Below are 13,155 nucleotides of genomic sequence, written 5' to 3' on the forward strand. Positions count from 1 at the left end.
ATTATTAAATCCTATTTATTTTCTAATCTATTTACATTTAGGGCCTAACCACACTAAACATATATATATATATATATATATATATATGGGTTTGGACTATAAATATAGTAGCTTAACTGTTTAATCTTCTGGGAATAAACTACAGCTCGTCTATTTCAGGGTTTAATTTCAGAGATAAGATGACTAGTAACTGACTTTTGATAGCATTCCGTGCTGGGTAGGGTAGCACACTGCTGCAGCCCACCTTCTCCCTTTTTTCTAACCCTTTTTTTCACTTGCAGAAGACTCTCAGGGAGGGTGGCATCATATCTTCTCCTTGGTGGTACATCAGTTCCACCTGGTGGTACACAGCTACAAGGCTGGAGAAGATGAAAACATTGAAAAATTATCTTAAGAAAAAAACCATTTATTTTCTACTCACCTGGCCAGTATGCTCAGTTTCATCCTTGTTAATGAGATACATTAAAAAGAACCTGAAAAAAGCACATGAAGCAGGTATTAATGCAGAAAACTTAACATGTCTGCCTAACCTTTCCTAGGCTGGGACATGTGAGGGAGATTATGCCAACCAGCAAAGTAATGACATTGCTAGGCATCTAAAGTGCTTATGTTAAAGGAGAAAATTCTACCCTCCAGCACATCTCTCACGGAAGTGCTAACATATAAAATCTGTAAAGGTGGAGAAATGTGCTTTAGCATTTTCTTCATTTCAGTGCTAGGAGCAATACCCAAATTAGGTATGTGTCACCTCCTATACACGTATGCTCCAACATCTCACCTTGGTAGAAGTTACCATGGCTATGATACAAGAAGTTAAAAGCGTGGCTTTCCAAACACTCATGCCATACAGCTCCTAGGCTGAGCCTATCTATCTCAGAGAGGTGTGCTCACTCAAGTGTAAAGAGCTTGAACTAATTAGGAAGGCTGTAGAGTACTAACAACTGTCTGTATGTCACACAGCTCTTGGTTAGCCACTTCTGATGCAGTGCATTTGGAATTAAACTTGGTATGTGCTCTCACGGTAAAGAAAGTAATATCTACTGACTTTGGTTAGATTGTTCACTATATGTTCTAATATTAAGGAAAGGGCCATTTTCAATTTACTGTGAATGACAGGTCCCCATATACCAGGTAAGCAGTTCAATATAGTAAGAAAATCTTGGATGTTAATGGAAATTTGCCTCACAAAGAAACGTGCATTGATTTTTGCAGTGTCACTTGCTATGCAAGGAATAATGCAGCCTCTGTTGCAGGAGGCACTACTCTTTAAATTTAAAAAAAAAAAAAAGTCCAGATGCAGTATTCCAAAGCCAGACCTCTATAATATACCACCAGTTTGGCTCCTTTGGTTCTGTTGGCACAATGCTTATATAATTATCATTGTTATATGAGTAACTAATGCCACCAAATTAACTTTTTAAATATTCTCTTTGATCACTGCCTTGGGAGTCTGAACAATAGTCTAAACACATACAACTCCCAATTGCTTTGAGGTTTCAGAAAGATGCGCTATCACTAAAGAACTATAGGATCAGACTTGTACATTATTCATTGTAGCTTATCTTTCAGGAATCTTCCAGAAACGCCTTGTTGGTTGGTTGGAGTTTTTTTGTTTTGGGTTTTCTTTTTTCAAATTAAGGGTAATTTTCCATGGTCTCATCAATGTTAACAAGCTCCCAGAAGTCATAATCAAAACTTCCAAACTAAACCAACTTATTAAACTGTTGTTCCCTGTCATTCCACATATGTGGGTTTTCTTCCAGAGGAATAAGGAGTCAGTGTGCCTCCGGGTCTCATTCCACTAAGGCAGCTCATGTGTAAGGTAAGCACTTTAAAAATAACCAGCAGTGTGGACTAGAGGAGGGGAGACCAGAGAGGAAATTAAATATTATAGTTCTACAGAATTCTATCTTAGGATTATCAGCAATGTGTGCACCTAAATTACTCTAGAGCTGAAAGTCTCTCTATTGTAGTTCCAATAGTAAAATATACTTACAGATAGTTTGCCAAGTTGTGTTCTTGCAAAGTATGTGTTTCAAAGCCATGTGGGGTTGTGTCAAAATAGTCATTGCCAATTCCACAAATAAAACATTTGGTCTGGAAACACAAGTTATGGTTACAAACAAGCTCAAAGACACTATTGTAACTGGTAACAATCTAGATGAATAAGTAATGAAAAATGTAGTGTGCTTACTCATACCTCCATATCTTCTCTCACTTGTTCTTGCTGGTCTCTTAATTCACCAAAAGCATCAATAATCAGACCTATTCCAAATGGAAAAGCAGCAACACTTTAGTACTAAGCAATAAGTAATGTCTGTCAGACATCCTCCACTGTCTTTGGAGTTTAGCGTACTTAGGTCTAGGTTGAACAATTCAAGTTACAATCTGTCTATTTCCAGACATCTAACATTTGTTTACACTGCACTCCTAGCAATAAGAATTTCTCTTACACAGAAGTACAATCTTGAGAGTGGGGAAAGGGTTTTCCATACTTATGGTCAAGTCAAGCTTCAATAATCTCATTTCTTTTATTCCCAGGAAAGAATTTAATTTTCATTTTTCATCTGGTGGAATTCTGGTATCCCAGCTTTTGCTCAACAAGATGACGCTGCTCCCACAGCCCCTCAGACAGTTTGTGATGCTGCTTCACATTTGAAGCATTATTCCTTCACTTCCAACATACTGAAATAGAGTTGGATCATTTGGGAACTGTGACATTCATAACTTTTTCCTCAGTATTAGATTTTTTGCTTTGCTACCAGACTGCTTTAAAAAGGTGTTTTTTCCTAACAGCCTCAGGTCAGTTCATATCATGCGTCGAATACTGACAGTCCTTGAAGAGGGGTCTCCTTCTTTGTAAATCACAACTGCAAACTAATTAAAACTGCAAATCCTCTTCTAAAGAAAGGAGGAAATGGGTGTCTGGCCACGGTGACATTCTCTGTTTCCCCTTTCCAAGGGGAAAAGTCTCCATTCCCCAGCCAGCTGTGGTGGTTCCAGGCTAAATGTGTAAAGAGCGTCTACAGCAAGGCTTTCCATGTTTAAATGTTCATTAGAGGAAGAACAGTGATCCTGCACAAGCTGCATCATTGCTGGACAATTGTCAAAGTGTTATGAACACTGTAACCTAGGTAAGTTATGTTTCCTGTGCTTTGTCTTTGCGTAGTACTTGAGACAATACATTGTTTATGAATTAAGTATAAAATTATTACTTTCAGAATTAATTATTTTATCAGCTCAGAAGGAAGTCTTTACAGCAATACTGCTAAATTCACCTCAAACACAAGTATGGTTTAAATACATTGCAGAACGTAGGTAAACTAAATTCTAGAAGTCTCTACTAAGGTAAGTGATGGTACCTTGAATAATGGCCAGTAGGATAACAATGACAAAGAAGAAAAATGTGATGTCAAAGACAATTCTGTACATTTCATAAGGGTCTCCAGCAGGATCCTCAATTTCATCTCCAATGCCACCACCAGCTCTTACACCCACATACATGTGGAACAGGTAACACTAAAAGAAAGAGGAAAATTTCAGATATATTTACCATGAATGATTCTGTCTTTATTTTGTGTTATGTGATTCTGCTCTGCTAATTCTCTTCACAAGTTATAGTAACACAGAGCACATAATGTCATTCCTCATATATCACACACACTGCACCAAAAATCTGCTATTGTCTTAAATAACATGATTACATCTTCAAGTACACTTACAGATAGGGAGTCAGCATCAGCTGTTACCCTCCCCCCACTCCCTAGGTCTTGTAGACTAAGACCATTTGGGGGGCATTCTTATTGTATTTATTACTGTACAACTGTATTCTACCCCTTATATGAATTCCTAAGGTTCTAGCTTGCTCTTAGTAAGCAGAGGATGAAAATCCTTGTAAAACAGTTTAGATACATTGGCAAATATTGCCATAAAATAATTAGTGACATATTCACAGTGGGTAGATCTATCTGTGTTTAGGTGGTTTCTGGATAGTTTCATCTTGCACTACTAGATGTCTGGTTTAGTATACTGTAAATTATTTATGATCTGGGAAACAGCCTGCATTCAATGCATAAGAGATCACTTTACAAAAATGTTGCTGTGTGTCATAGTTTTTTGAATGTACAAGTCTTCATGGAAAAATCTTCAAAAATCTGGATATTTAAGTTATGTAAGTATATTTGAAAGGAATCTTCTGCTGGAGCAATATACTACTGATGTTTCTGTATGAATCAGCTACAAAATTTGGTAAACCACCTTCAGGCACACAATGTGGGTTAAAAATAACAGAAATCTCTAAGCCGAGCCATTGTTTTAAAGTATTGCAGCAAATGATACACCACAGTATTTTGGAGAAAAATCCAGACTATATTCCTGTACTGGTGTGTGTTGTCTATCTACTGTTGAGTTTAGACCACTGGAGAATGCAGAGGGAATTTCAAGACCATTCCCATTTTTGAAATGACATATAGCAACAAGACAACAGCCATGGATTTAACAAAAATCCATCCCTCCTTGCTTATCATTTTATCTCAAGTATTCATTTGAAAATTCAGGATGAAATTTGAAGCATGCTAATGATGTTTTATTTACCGTCATCATGTCATCACATTTCATGTCTGGTTCATCTTCATCTTCACTTTTGTTGTAGAATTTGCGGAAGAAGTTGAACGCCACAACAGTGTAAAGATAAACTACTACAGCAAGGAGTCCAACAGTAAGCACAAGCTGTGTATGGAGACAACGACATGAAAGTAGGTTTCAATTTCATTCTGTCAGAAGAGATACGCTATAGTTCAATGCATAGCCTTAAGTGTTGAAAAATGTATCTTATCGTACATTTTCTAACAACGAAACTACAGGTAGCAGTTATGATAGCTTTGAAGTCTCCCTATTGCTCGGATCAGCATAGAGGTGTTACTTTATCCTGCTGTCATGTGAAAATCAAGGGAAAAACAGTACAAAGAAAATGAAGTTGTTTCCATCCTTATGAGCTATGTGCATACAAACTATATATCGCTGAAACGATGTTTCCACTATTTAATTTAAAATTTAAACTCTAGTAACTTGAAAAACTGGATATACAGTGAAAATTAAATGATAAAAATAAACACCTTTAGTTAATTTCATAAATAATTTCAGCTCACACTTACTATGACTTAGCATAGTCTATTTTCTGTTATAAAGCTGGTTAGCAAAGCCATCGATAAAGTAAATAGAAAATTTTTTAGATAACCTAAGAGTAGGTTATTTCCAAGTCCTGCTTTTAAGCAAATAAAATCCTTAGGTGAAAAAGTTTAACAGTTAATGAGACTAGATTATATTGTTTGTTGGAGTTGACATTAGAAGATGCAGCCCTGGAGAGGAGTTACTGAAGGCTACATATTTTTATAAGTGCAACAATTGGTATTACTCTTTTTAAAAGAAATGTAAGAGTACTGAACAATGAGCTGATTGTCAATTTATCACTTTCTGCAGATCTGTAAGGATGCTTGCAAGGTGAACGTTTCAACTGGAAAATCTGCAGCTGTTTTTCAGTGTTCCTGTCTACTAGCAAGAAAGACAACAGGATTAGAAAAACTAATTTTCACTTTTTATGAATGTATGCTAAAAGCTGCAGTCTTGAGTTAAAACAGTCTTGTCAATTATGCTCAATTTTAAGTATTAAATTTAGAAATGTCTCATAAAATGTATCAGTCATTACATTTAAATTAATATGACTTTGGTCATCCTGGAGGAAAATAAAGGGGGTGGAAAGAGAGATTTCATTTGTTTGTGCAATGATACTGAAAACATTGTCATATGTACTATTTTAGAAACTTCCTTTCCTGATAAGGGAAGAAACTTCCATTGGTGGATTTCTGCTGAAAGAAAGGATTAAGCAAACACAAAGGATCTTTCAGAGTTAAGCTAGGGGGATGTTCTTATGCCTTTTCTGAAACATGTGGTTTAAAGTGTGTAAGAGTGGGCTTAGAGTGTGTGTTACTACATTTAAGAGGTAATGGAATGTGTATGTTTGAAATTAAAAGTTCATTTAGATTTCGTATGTGTAAGTTAAAAAGCATGTTAGTGAAAAGCTTGGTTTTCTTGGTATGCTAGCTAGGAACACAGAGCCTTTAGAGATCAGAGAATTATTCCCTGCATAAGTTTCAAAAAATTAGTTTTGGAAGTAGTTTTTATTAATCTGATCACTGTATGAAAAGATGACACATAAATATATTCCACAGTGCAGAATGCCCCCACCTGTAAGCATGTTCTTAATAAGCCCATTTTTACAAAGTAAGTATTGAAATCTCAGTGCCCAGATCATTATTACTGCTGTAGCTAAGGAAAGATTGTGAATTCGTATTAGTTATCACCAATCAGTTCATCACTGAGCATAGAGAAGGAGCTGGTTAGGTCATAATTCATACTTCTGTATTTTTCTAGAATTACATATTTTTCTGTTGTGTGCAAAATATTTAGCTATTGGCACTCTGTGCATATAGATTATTAGCATTTCATAGGATTTAACATGTCATAAATGTGCTTTAGAGTAACCAATGGGATCTATTCTTTAATCCAATCATGATCAAAACTGATTGCATTTCAATATGTTCTAGGCACCAAAAGATTTTTTCCCAGTACTGCTACAAAACACATTAATTTTCAAAGCTTTGCATGTAGCACTAACCTGTTTGCCGTTGTGAGTGACTGAAGACAAAATGGTTCTCAATGTCTTGAAACCCATAGCGATATCCAGCAGATGAGCAGCAAAGAAGAAGTTGTTGTAGTGCCCAAGGATAGACATAGTTGTGTACCAAGCTAAGTATAAAAATGACTGCAGAGAAAGTGAAAAGTGGCAGAATGTTAGCAGGTGTTAATGTGCATTATTGGATCCAGAATATAGCTTTGGTTTAGTCAGGTTATGAAATAAAATATGACAATCTGAATGTAATACATGTATTTTACATGTTCAAAAGGACTATCTTAATCTGCCTCTTATTGTCACCACTGTTCATGTGTTTATTGCTTAGTTATGCTAATGAAACCTCTATCTATCTTTACATATTTAAATGCAGCCTTTAGCATATATATTATTAACATCAAAATCCCCTACCTTAAAATTGTTTTGGTTGGGGAGCTTGTTAGACAGTACTTTAAATTTTAATACTGATTCTGGAGGAGAGAAAATGCATTGCATTACTCTTGAGACACTTTACTCTGTTTAAGTCTCAGACAACATCAACCAGGACACCCAGAAAAGCTAAGGCACATAATACAGCTTATTCTTTTAACAAGCAGTGAACCTGAAGCCACTTTGACCTGAAAACCCTTATTGAAGAACAATTGCTCAGTGTGCTTTTAGTGCACAATGAATTTATACATCTTCACTTGATTCACCTTGGCCTTCTTGTTCATTTGGGAATGCATAAGAGGATGCAAAAAGAGAATTCACAAAAAAGGAATTTTAATACAAGCGTGGTCCTTTCAAAGGAGAAGGTAAAAAAGAAAAGAATTAACCAACCATATCAAACAGATGATTTGAGAATAAAAAAGGATAACTTTCTGTAGACTGTACTTGATTTCAGAAAAGGCACCTTTGGTTGAGAGATTGATTTCTACAAAATTAAATGAAGGTACCATTAACTTCCAAAATGCTGACATTGTTTTGATGGTTAGGAGGTGCATATCACCCTTTAGAATCAAAAAGAAAATTCTAACATAAATTTAAGCAATTTGCTACAGCACAAGACAGAAAAAAACCCTATTTTAAAATGGCTTTTGTAATGCAGTATTATTTGTGTATACTTGTTTAAAATAAAAGCAGATGCTGGAAGACATACAATCATGCTTGGAATAAATCAAAACACATTCTTCTAGGCTAACATACTCACGTTATCAGTGAAAACGACTCCAAGCTTCCAAACGTGGTACTTTGTATCAATGGAACTTAACCTAGGAAATACAGAATTTTTGAAATGCATCAATGTCAAAATTAGGTATTGAATTCTGTAAGTCTAAACAACAAACTAGGTGTGACACTTCACATTTGTTTGCTGAAGGTGGTGATATACATTAGCTGTTTATATTTTGAGTGATGGAGATGGTGATTCATTTTTCAGAGAGTATTCATTAACTTTGAGGACCCATGCACAGTTTCTAAACCATTGAAACTGGTGGAACAATTTCAGTAGGAGTGATACTGATATATTCCAGACTTACAAAAATGAAAACGTGCATTTAAAAGTGATAAAATGTGGAACTCAAATTGTTTGAATTAAAGAAATAGATGTCCTGGCTGGTGTACTGTGTTGCCAAAATTACCACTAGAAAAGGTAATGCCTTCTGCAAGATTCTAAATTAGCCATTTGATGGCATGCAAATGGAAATCCTTATTCTTGTGTGCCTCAGGTATCAAGGAAACCACTCTTGTAGGAGCGTAGATCATTTGGGACTTGGATACTTTCAAACTGTCATCGTCACTGATAGATTAAGTCAGGAAATCATCTCTGAATTTTTTATAGATACCTGGCACCTAGATATTTATTATACTTTTTCAGTCTTTTGGTTTGTAAACTAGCTCTGTTGTCTCACCTAAAGAACTTTTAAATGCTGCATTGATTATTGTTTAAAATAAGATGGTGCCTAACTGTATCACTCGACATCAACTTGATTTTTTTTCTTGCTTTTGTAACACAAGTATGTTTTAGAACAAACAAAAAGCTTTTTAATTTTACTTCCACACTAGGAAGACTTCTCCATTTGAATTTTCCATATAGAAGAAAACATTACTACAATTTCAATATAGAATCTGGTTTTGTCTTTGACAGTGAAGTTATGCCAAAACATAATTTGTCTGTGAAGTTCAGAAGTCATACCATGATACAAGAGATGCCTCTTCTGGTTCGCTCTCTTCCACTGGACTAAAATCGAGGGCACTTTTGTCCAAACCCAACAGTTCTGCTATGCGCTCTGCTCCATATAAGTCTCCATACTTGTTAATAACCTGAAAAGGGAAGAAGCTTTTGTTCAGAGAAAGACCTCTGTGACATTCATTCTACTTTCAGCCAGTAGTTGTCAGAAATTTAAAAAACAACGAAACCCAACCCCCCCAAAAAAGTCTTTCACTATTAACACTACTAGAACAGTCAGAACGCCCAGGAAGCCAGGCAGGGGGAGCATAAAAAAGAAAATAGAAGCATTAAAGGCTATTATCTGAAAGCTTATGTATAATTTGCCATCATTTAAGTTGGCATGTTTTTCTTTTTTTAGGGGGATGAGGGGGCTTTGTATCCTAAAGATGACAATGACTGTAAATTAGACCTGCAGGGCTGATTGACAGCACAAAGTTATTTCGAATGCCTGAGTCTAGGAAGTAAACCACAGCCTTCTGTCTTCCTCCCTCCTCCCGCCTACACTGCAGCTGCCTGTTCACCGAGACACTTACCACAACAATGACTTCCATAAAAGAAAATTCAATTCTCAACTGTTTGTATATTCTTGTGTACAGAAATATGTATTACACGTAGATACCCAAATTAACTGAAGAACAGATTATTGCTATGACTAACATAATAGAAATATAAAAAGCCTACCTTCCGTTTTACAAATTTGTCCCAGTAATTGTTAGGGAAGGACCTACATAGGTAAGGCAAAGATATTTCAAGTTATTTAACTTGTTAGTAGAAAGAAAAAAAAACAACCCCCCAAAAAGAAAACACCATGTTCCTTGAGCACTGCAGATTCTGGTACAATTTTATTCACTCACACACTGAACTTTGAATTATGACAACAGTTTCTTTTCATGTTATTAATCATCATTTGCTGCAATATCATCCCCCCCCACCTTTTCTTTTCACATCCACAAACATGACTGGCTACAAAAGGACAGCAGGCTAAATATTATCACCTAATGACCCTAACAACTCAATAATAGCAGGGTAGTTACTGTAATATCATTCATCTCCTAAATATTGTATTGCTCCTAACCATAAAATCAATATGGACAATGAACTTCAGAGGAAAACAGGAGTCTTGTAGCATAAATAATTTCTAAGTTCACTGGATTACATTTCAAATAGAGACTGAACTCTTGGGAACGAGTGCACAGTTTGCCAAATATAATTTTTTTAAAAAAAAATACAATAATAATAAAATAAAAATAAAATAATAATAATACCACCAGAAAATTGCAAAGATAATTCAACAAAAACAGAGGTTAGTGGTAGTCTTGTCCTCAGGTGTGTAATATTGTTGTTACTAGATCTGAAAGCCCAGAACAAGGTAAATAATTCTAAAGCTGCAAGACAGTTCCACTAAAAAGCATTTTGCATCATCTGTCTCTGAGCAGTAATCTTAAATATTGAAGAGGTCTCAGGGTATCTTTTATAGAAAATTTCCCTGCTTTTCTTGGGAGTTGTGAGCAACCATGATATTTTATTAAGCAGCTGGTTTTATCCAGGGGAGATCTTAGAACAGACACTAGGAAATACATCAGCTTTGACCTGCAAAAAAAAAAAAAAAAGTGTTCTCTCTTATCAGTGATGTTTCCCTGATCTTCAACTTGATCATAAGAAATATGGTTCTTGAACTGTCTTATAAACAGCAGTGCCCAGGAATTCCTGGTTCTGATGGTCTTACCGTATATTATATCAGTTTTGAAGAATGCCAATTAGCAGGAAACACTACAAAATTTAAGGTTTTTCTCTCCCCATTTCTTGGATGTAACATGGAGTTGAGCAAATACACAGGAAGGTAAAAAAGAAAAAGAACTGCTTGAACTACAGGACAGTATTGGTAAAATAAAGCAAGTGTTAACATCAGAAGAATGAGATTCCAGAACACTGTTCTGGAATATGAGGCAAACTTTCCAACTACTATTAAGTAAGTGCTTGACTTTTTTATTTTTCTGAATTGAAGTTCTGAATGAAATTACTCCAGATAAAAGCAAATAGTTCCAGTAACTCAGCTGGTACATACTGGTCCAATGCTGTGTATTATTTCTTTCCTGGATTTCTCAGACTTTTAAGCAAAGTATGTCTCTAATGTTGCCAGTTTGTGTCTACCTCTTTTACTACAAACATCTAATGGTGCTACATTTATCAGGGTACCTCTTTTGCCTTTTAAATTACTTCCCCCCACCCGTCCCCCCCACTTATAGAAAGCACTTCTGTATATAAACAGTGTTGGATATCCTCCAGCAGTGGTTATCCTGATGGTACAGTACCTGCACTAAACCTCAAAAGTCAGTTCACATCAGAGGGAAGGAGCAGTCTGCTTAAATTAGCTTTAATCTTTTATTCAACCTCAGTAGATAGTGCAACATGCTGAGAACAGGCTGTACAGCATGTCATATGGGAAAAGCTAACAATGTATCTCATTAATTCATGCTTGTTTTTGCTGACCATAAACTTACTTGATATCTAGATAGCTTACTATCTGCTACGAACAGTTAAAGAAACAGGTTGGAAATCAAACAAGGTCTCCAGTTTCCCAGTTACCTTCTCTTCTAACTTCAACAAGTTGCTAGTCTGTATTTCTTACTGAAATTAAGGAAAATCCTTAGATTTCAAGCGTAGGAAAAAAAGCATTCAAGAATTTCCAATATTTTAGACATTCTAATTTCAGTGAAAATTACTAAGGGTACTATTTATAACGTACAAAAATTGAGTATCACTGATAAGATAGAAATGTGAGTATTTTGCAGCATATTGTTACTCTGATGCATTTAGTTGATTACTTTTTCTGTCTTGTTTTTATCAAATACTTATTTACACCTGCATACTAGCCACAATTACTTTGTGGCTTTGTAATGATACCATTAGGGAAAGACAGGAATCTAAGCCTAGGCATACTAGTACCAAAACGTGATTCTAGTAGTTTTGAAAGAGTAAATTCTGAAAAATAGCCTGTAGACAAACCATTTTTTTCAAGAGAAGAGAGTTGATTTGCTGTATTTCTTAGTGTCACTCTTACAGACTGCCACAGCCTACTGATGTTTTTTTCTGTTTCTTGCCTACACTTGTGTCATTCACTCACAGAACAGCAGGTGAGTCCCCTAGAATCAGTGTATGACTCCTGCAGTTTTTGCTAATGCATACAACCTGACAGCAATTCTTGTCAGATTTACTCAAATTCTGGGATTGCTATTTTACACTTGGTTTGCTTCTCTTGTCATATACAAATTTTGTTAGGAGTAGGATAGAAAAGCAGGAGAATACTGCTATACAATATGAATGTGAAACAGTCACTGAAAAGGATGGAAGTTATCTTTCTAAAACTTTCTCAATAGTGACTAATATGTGAAATGTCTTGGAGAGAGCTTGTGAGGTAACACGCACAATCCTTGCAAAGCCTAGAAAAACAAAAAGGAGGTGGAATATACATGTTATGATCGTTTTTAGAAAATAGATTATACAGGATTTCACATTAGAATCTAATACTGTAGCATCCAACATAAGGTGAAAAATGCCTTTGTTTTAGACAAACTAGGTGGCAGGTGGGCAGGGAAGGCTCTAGATCAGTGGCTTAATGAACTATAATATTTATGAACAGTTTACATATAATCATTTAATTTTACATACGGAGTATTTATAACCAGGCGATCCCATTGTCCTTTAATATCATCTTCAGATGGCTGTTCAGTTATGTATAGTCCGTCAAATTCTAGCTTTCTAGCTACCTCCTTTTCTCTCTTGAATACAACCAGAGGGACCTATGAAAATGACCATGGACATCTTTGTCATAGTTTATATATTTTTAGAAACCATGATATCCACCTGCAGTGTTAAGTGCTCTTTATAATATATAAGACCAATTATCACACTAGCACCACCCCCAAGCAGATCAATGCCTAGCCAATGTCAGCAATGACCTCCCTGGAAGTCAAGCCCTGCCCCCTCCCTGCCCCAGTTTTTATTGCTGAGCATGACATTAAACGGTATGGAATACCCCTTTGGTCTGTTCAGGTCAGCTGTCATAGCCATGCCCCCTCCCAACGTACTCTCTGGGAGATGCAGAGTAGGCAGAGCAAAGAAAAAGCCCCCACACTTTGCAAGAACTGTTCAGCAATAACCAAAAGTGGGTGTATACCAATACTGTTTTAACCACAAATCCAAAACACACACAAAGAAGAATGTTAACTCCATCTCTGCAAGAGGAAACATGAGGAAA

At 35.9% G+C, this 13,155-nt stretch overlaps 1 protein-coding gene and 1 long non-coding RNA gene across 3 annotated transcripts in view; one reads left to right on the plus strand and one right to left on the minus strand.

Moving 5' to 3' along the window:
- RYR3 (ryanodine receptor 3) overlaps positions 1–13,155 on the minus strand; it is a 234,903-nt gene that overhangs the window by 1,274 nt on the left and 220,474 nt on the right. The window contains exons 96-105 of the mRNA XM_040601263.1: positions 12,567–12,697; positions 9,579–9,621; positions 8,862–8,989; positions 7,878–7,938; positions 6,674–6,820; positions 4,594–4,728; positions 3,363–3,519; positions 2,201–2,265; positions 1,997–2,097; positions 422–473 (exon numbers count right to left, since the gene is read on the minus strand). Of these exons, the coding sequence (XP_040457197.1) occupies positions 422–473; positions 1,997–2,097; positions 2,201–2,265; positions 3,363–3,519; positions 4,594–4,728; positions 6,674–6,820; positions 7,878–7,938; positions 8,862–8,989; positions 9,579–9,621; positions 12,567–12,697 (1,020 nt within the window). The remainder of the gene's footprint in view (positions 1–421; positions 474–1,996; positions 2,098–2,200; positions 2,266–3,362; positions 3,520–4,593; positions 4,729–6,673; positions 6,821–7,877; positions 7,939–8,861; positions 8,990–9,578; positions 9,622–12,566; positions 12,698–13,155) is intronic.
- On the plus strand, positions 484–6,598 carry LOC121091439. Of its 2 annotated transcripts, XR_005828927.1 has the most exons (4): positions 484–1,822; positions 2,542–3,134; positions 4,652–4,754; positions 5,479–6,598. It is a non-coding gene; the product is annotated as an uncharacterized LOC121091439 (long non-coding RNA). The 2 variants fall into 2 exon arrangements; XR_005828926.1 differs by lacking the exon at positions 484–1,822 and having other exon boundaries at positions 2,276–3,134.

Source organism: Falco naumanni, chromosome 7, assembly GCF_017639655.2.
Source record: "Falco naumanni isolate bFalNau1 chromosome 7, bFalNau1.pat, whole genome shotgun sequence".
NCBI classification, from domain to species: Eukaryota; Metazoa; Chordata; class Aves; order Falconiformes; family Falconidae; genus Falco; species Falco naumanni.